Source organism: Littorina saxatilis, linkage group LG10 (genome assembly GCF_037325665.1).
Source record: "Littorina saxatilis isolate snail1 linkage group LG10, US_GU_Lsax_2.0, whole genome shotgun sequence".
Classification (NCBI taxonomy): Eukaryota; Metazoa; Mollusca; class Gastropoda; order Littorinimorpha; family Littorinidae; genus Littorina; species Littorina saxatilis.
Genome location: NC_090254.1, coordinates 19,652,818 through 19,659,542, shown reverse-complemented (window position 1 = coordinate 19,659,542; position 6,725 = coordinate 19,652,818). Strand labels below are relative to the sequence as shown.

The 6,725-nt window shown below is 40.3% G+C and overlaps 1 protein-coding gene across 1 annotated transcript in view; it reads right to left on the bottom strand.

Moving 5' to 3' along the window:
• Positions 1–3,603: 3,603 nt before the first annotated feature.
• Positions 3,604–6,725, bottom strand: part of LOC138978358 (potassium voltage-gated channel protein Shaw-like) — a 5,552-nt gene continuing 2,430 nt past the window's right edge. Inside the window, exon 2 of the mRNA XM_070351084.1 lies at positions 3,604–4,468. Within this exon, the coding sequence (XP_070207185.1) occupies positions 4,286–4,468 (183 nt within the window). The 3' untranslated portion in view covers positions 3,604–4,285. The remainder of the gene's footprint in view (positions 4,469–6,725) is intronic.

Sequence of the window (6,725 nt, the reverse complement as noted above, 5' to 3'; positions counted from 1 at the left end):
CCGAGTCGTCTGTCCCATGCAGTTATTACGAACTTAATATCTAACCAGCTGTTTTTGTGTTTTTTTGGTACGTTTAAACTAATATCAACTATGATGGTGGCAGACCTGTTGAAGAAGTTGTATGTGGCGTGTGCATGCTGTGGGTGAAAAAGGAGAGGCAGCTAAGGCCAAAAAAAATATAGTCTGTTTACGGTAACATAGGCAAAAAGAATAGGGTCGGTAGGTCGGGATTTTTATTTTTATTTTTTTCCCCCAAAAAATCCATATTTTAAAAAAAACAAACAATTTTTTTCCCAAATGCCCCCAAAAAGTCCAGGGTCGCGCGAAAAAATAGGGTCGGTCGGGATACCGTAAACAGACTATTTTTTGTTGTTGGCCTAAGCCTAGTGTGATTATATGGAATTTGGTGAGTTGGTATGCATGGGTTATGCATGTTGCAGATGAAGCAAGAGATAAAGCCATACCTTGTCTGATTTTGTCGTGTCTGGTAACAAATAACAGATGAAAATCGTAATTGACAATTTATTCAAATGAAATGAGCGAACCGAAGCAATAAAATGTGCCTTTATTTCTCACTCACAAAAAATGACAGGGAAACAAATGACAGAAATACGAGTCAAAAAAAAAGAACATCTCTCGATTAAAAATTAAATCGTTTGAAATTGGGTCGGTTTGTGCATGTTTTACTAATAAAACAAACGACCCATTCTGAAAGAAACCCTGTTGCATGAAACAAAAACATGCGCAGTTATGTAATGGCAAAATAAGCGTGTATATTCTATGTACAGCTGAATGCTTTGTTGTCTGCTTATTTTGTGGTTTTATCTGTGAACAGAAAGAAATGAAACATCAGCGATTTATTTTTATCGGCCACTAGGTTAGAATCTGCCCAAGATATGTGAACATGTACTGTACCTTGTAAACACCCATCTTTACATAATGTATGCACCAATGTCCTCCCACAGCAGGGGATGGGCGTTACAGGGTACTTGCTTGACCCTGTGCAGGAACAGTGCTTTGAACGAATGACCCCATGACAGACGCGTAGCCTGCTGATTAAACCCCGGTCACACACAGACGCCGCTTCTACTACGATGGAAAAGTGTCCGAGAGCGTGGCGTTTTGAACTGCACAAAACAAGCGTAGCCGGGTCGTGGCGCAGTTTTCATGTAGTTGTAAAGTTTTTTGGTTTTTTTCATTTGCCATGTGCTGGATTTTGATGGCGAATATGCCCCGATAAGATAACTTTTTCAGATCGGAGTGATCGGCATGGCCTTCGTAAGGCCCCGTTCACACAGCTCTGCGACCTTATGCTACTCTTACACTGTGCCGAATTTCCCTTGCGAATAGAATTTTTCAATAATTCGCAATAATCAGGACATGGTCGCAAGACATTCGTAAATGTTCTTAACCATTCGCCACCATTCGTCTCTTGTTTCGAACATAGCAACATGTTCCTAATATTCACAAGGAAGTCATATTTTTATCTTTTTCCCAACGTACTCGTAAGTATTCGCAAGACATTTGTAATCATCGCAATGTATTCGTAACGCTCGCAAGACATTCACAACCGTTTGTTATGTCTGTCTTACGCTGTGCAGAATATCCTTGCGAACATTCGTAAACATCGCAATGTATTCGTAACGCTCGCAAGGCATTCGCAAACATTCGTTATGCCTGTCTTACACTGTGCCGAATATCCTTGCGAATATGGATTCGTATGCATTCTCAATGATCGGTAGACCTTCGCAAGCACTCACAACCATTCGTAAGACATTCGCAAGGATTCGTAAGGCTTCGAATGGTCAATATTGTTCCTGTCCATTCGTCTCTTTTTACATTTAGTCAAGTTTTGACTAAATGTTTCAACATAGAGGGGGAATCGAGACGAGGGTCGTGGTGTATGTGTGTGTGTGTGTCTGTCTGTGCGTGTGTGTGTGTAGAGCGATTCAGACCAAACTACTGGACCGATCTTTATGAAATTTGACATGAGAGTTTCTGGGAATGATATCCCCGGACGTTTTTTTCTTTTTTTTCGATAAATACCTTTGATGACGTCATATCCGGCTTTTTGTAAAAGTTGAGGCGGCACTGTCACACCCTCATTTTTCAATCAAATTGATTGAAATTTTTGGAAAGCAATCTTCGACAAAGGCCGGACTTCGGTATTGCATTTCAGCTTGGTGGCTTAAAAATTAAATAATGACTTTGGTCATTAAAAATCTGAAAATTGTAAAAAAATGTATATATATAAAACACAAATTTACGTTCAACTTATTCTACATTATTTCCTGATTCCAAATACATATAAATATCGTTAACTGTAGGTAATATCTTATATGGCTAAGAGCAAAAAGTCGTTTATTAGGCTTGACCAAACACGATTCTGAAGGAAAGAGTGTTAGTGTGTTTAGAAATAACACTTTGTTCATAATCATTACTGTATAATTCTATTTTTAAAAATCGGGGGAAAATCGCGTGAGCGTTTTTTCCTTCAGGATTCTATTTCAAGAGGTGAAATAGACCAACTTTTGGTCTTAGGTGCATAGCAAATTAATAGCGGTTGGCTGTCCAGACGGCAAAACGATCTGGGCAGGCTCAGGTAAATTGACGTTTTGCTAACAATAAGTTATGAAGCTAAATCTGTTAAAAGAAAACCCCACAAGCCCGTTATCCTGTATTCATAGGACAAATGCTCACACAGACAAATGCACACACACACACACACACACACACACACACACACACTCACACACACACACACACACACACATACACACACACACACACACACGCACGCGCACACACAACATTGCACTGAATTCATGTACATGCCTTGTCAGATGCGAAAATGTCACTTTGGAGCATGAAAATCACACACAAAAATATTAAAAAATCCTCCGGGCGGCCCCAAAAATTGGGGCGGGCGCTGACGATCAACATCATTAATTTTATTTAGCATAATGTAGGCAAAACAGAAAGAAAATGCTTCGGCGGTGCGCAACCGAAACAAAGCTAAAACTTCGGAGATGCGCAACCAGCCACTTCGGAGATGCGCAACCGACAAATCTTTGAATGTCTTCACAGATTCATGAAATATGACGCTCCTGCACCACTTTAAATCTTATCATCTGACCCAGATGTCAAGAAATGACCATAGATCACATTACAATCGCGTGTATCCTTTCTCATGTGCTTGAATTTCCCTAGTAACTGCGGAAAGTCAAAATTTGCACATAATGCGCTTGAAATGTGTAAATACTTGAAGGCCAACGTTCACAAACACATTGAAGCAATGAAACAAATCGATGATATGATGCTATGACACCTTGGGCCAAAGTACAAACGGTAGTTTTGTGATGATATGTCATTTGTGAGGAATTACAGGTGATTTTGTGCAGAAACTTACGTCGCGTGTCTCCCTTCGGACAGAAAAATAAGGGTGCAACCGCTTCGGACAGATTTGCCAAACAGTAGAGCAACCACGGTATACGGTGTGATACTTCTCCATTTCGTTCCCCTGCTCTTTCTCTTTTTTCCTCATTTCCATCTCCTCTCCACCCCCACCCTCCTCCCCCCCCCCCCCCGCCCCCTCTTCCTCCTTCTTCCAAAGATAAAACATAAGGCTTCATACTTGTTACAACCATGGGTACATACACTATGGATGCTTCTTCACTGGAACGACAATCTTGACATTTCTCTGCGAAATTGCCTCATCACGTATATATATTTGTTTATTCACTGGAAGAATTTCTCTCCTGTAACGGAACGGAACACCCCTCTCTGGGCGGGGAAATAGCTCAGTCGGTTGCGGCGCTGGCTTCAAAACCAGTTGTCGCTATCGGCGTGGGTTCGGACCCCACGTTCGGCGAGGGATTTGTTTCCCAGAGTCAACTTTGTGCAGACTCTTCTCGGTGTCCGAACACCCCCGTGTGCACGCATGCGCACGATAGAGAACCCAAGTTCACAGCGAAAGTCTCAGGGCTTGGAAACATGAATACACGCATGCAGAGGAAAAAAAGGGGGTAGCGCCGTATACTGTATGGCAGCTCGCTTTCCCCAGGGAGAAAGCAGCCCGAATTTCCATGAGGATAACCTCACAGGACTATATGAATCTTATCCCTTATCCCTCTCAGTTTTCCCATTCACCCGGTCTGTTGCAGAATAGGTTCAACGCAGTAACCAAAAGCGATTAAAAAAAGAAAAACCTAATCAAAAGTTTCAATAAAAAAAGACACAACAACAACATATTAATTTAATGATAAAGTCTCATTTCGTCCTTGACCTAGAACTTGACCTTGGCCTGCTCGGAGTGAAGGCCGTCTCCAAGCTGGACTCCGTAGGGCTTCACGTGAACGCGGTTGGTGCTACATGTACTTGCGGGTCTTTGAGTGCATCCTTCCGCCGCTTCCTTCCAATGTTGTTTGTCTTCCTTTTCCATTGCCTCTCTCAGTCTGGCCTGAATGACCTGGAAACGGCAAACGAGCGTGATGAGACACTTCATTTGTTCTTTTCTTTTTCAGCCTGGCTCGAAAAACCTAGAAAGCGACACAAGTATGAGGAAATGACCTACAAAACGGAACTGGCATGATCGAATGACTTACAAAACGGAACTGGCAAGATAGAATGACTCAGAAAACTGAACTAGCATGATAAAGTGACTTAGAAAACGGAAGTGGCATGACAAAATGACTTAGAAAACGGAACTGGCAAGACAGAATGACTCAGCAAATTGAACTAGCATGATAAAGTGACTTAGAAAACGGAACTGGAATAACAAAATAAACAAGTCGCGTAAGGCGAAAATACAACATTTAGTCAAGTAGCTGTCGAACTCACAGAATGAAACTGAACGCAACGCAACGCAGCAAGACCGTATACTCGTAGCATCGTCACTCCACCGCCCGTGGCAAAGGCAGTGCCCGTGGAATTGACAAGAAGAGCGGGGTATTCGTTGCGCTGAGAAGGATAGCACGCTTTTCTGTACCTCTCTTCGTTTTAACTTTCTGAGCGTGTTTTTAATCCAAACATATCATATCTATATGTTTTTGGAATCAGGAACCGACAAGGAATAAGATGAAAGTGTTTTTAAATTGATTTCGAAAAAAAAATTTGATATTAATTTTTATATATTTAATTTTCAGAGCTTGTTTTTAATCCGAATATAACATATTTATATGTTTTTGGAATCAGCAAATGATGGAGAATAAGATAAACGTAAATTTGGATCGTTTTATAAAAAGATATATTTTTTTTACAATTTTCAGATATTTAATGACCAAAGTCATTAATTAATTTTTAAGCCACCAAGCTGAAATGCAATACCGAAGTCCGGGCTTCGTCAAAGATTACTTGACCAAAATTTCAACCAATTTGGTTGAAAAATGAGGGCGTGACAGTGCCGCCTCAACTTTCACGAAAAGCCGGATATGACGTCATCAAAGACATTTATCAAAAAAATGAAAAAAACGTTCGGGGATTTCATACCCAGGAACTCTCATGTCAAATTTCATAAAGATCGGTCCAGTAGTTTAGTCTGAATCGCTCTACACACACACACACACACACACACACACACACACACACACACACACAGACACACGCACATACACCACGACCCTCGTCTCGATTCCCCCCTCGATGTTAAAACATTTAGTCATAACTTGACTAAATGTAATGACTAAGAAAACGGATCTGGCATGATAAACGGACTTAGAAAACGGAACTGGCATGACAAAATAACTTTAAACAAGTCGCGTAAGGCGAAAATACAATATTTAGTCAAGTAGCTGTCGAACTCACAGAATGAAACTGAACGCAACGCAACGCAGCAAGACCGTATACTCGTAGCATCGTCACTCCACCGCCCGTGGCAAAGGCAGTGCCCGTGGAATTGACAAGAAGAGCGGGGTATTCGTTGCGCTGAGAAGGATAGCACGCTTTTCTGTACCTCTCTTCGTTTTAACTTTCTGAGCGTGTTTTTAATCCAAACATATCATATCTATATATTTTTGGAATCAGGAACCGACAAGGAATAAGATGAAAGTGTTTTTAAATTGATTTCGAAAAAAAAATTTTGATAATAATTTTTATATATTTAATTTTCAGAGCTTGTTTTTAATCCAAATATAACATATTTATATGTTTTTGGAATCAGCAAATAATGGAGAATAAGATAAACGTAAATTTGGATCGTTTTATAAATTTTTATTTTTTTTTACAATTTTCAGATTTTTAATGACCAAAGTCATTAATTAATTTTTAAGCCACCAAGCTGAAATGCAATACCGAACCCCGGGCTTCGTCGAAGATTACTTGACCAAAATTTCAACCAATTTGGTTGAAAAATGAGGGCGTGACAGTGCCGCCTCAACTTTCACGAAAAGTCGGATATGACGTCATCAAAGACATTTACCAAAAATCTCATGTCAAATTTCATAAAGATCGGTCCAGTAGTTTAGTCTGAATCGCTCTACACACACACACACACACACACGCACACACACACACACGCACGCACATACACCACGACCCTCGTTTCGATTCCCCCTCGATGTTAAAATATTTAGTCAAAACTTGACTAAATATAAAAACGGATCTAGCATGATAAAATGACTTAGAAAACATAACAAGCATGATAGAATGACCTACAAAACGGAACAAGCATGACAAAATGACTTAGATAACAGAACTGGCATGGCAAAATGACTTAGAAAACGGAACTG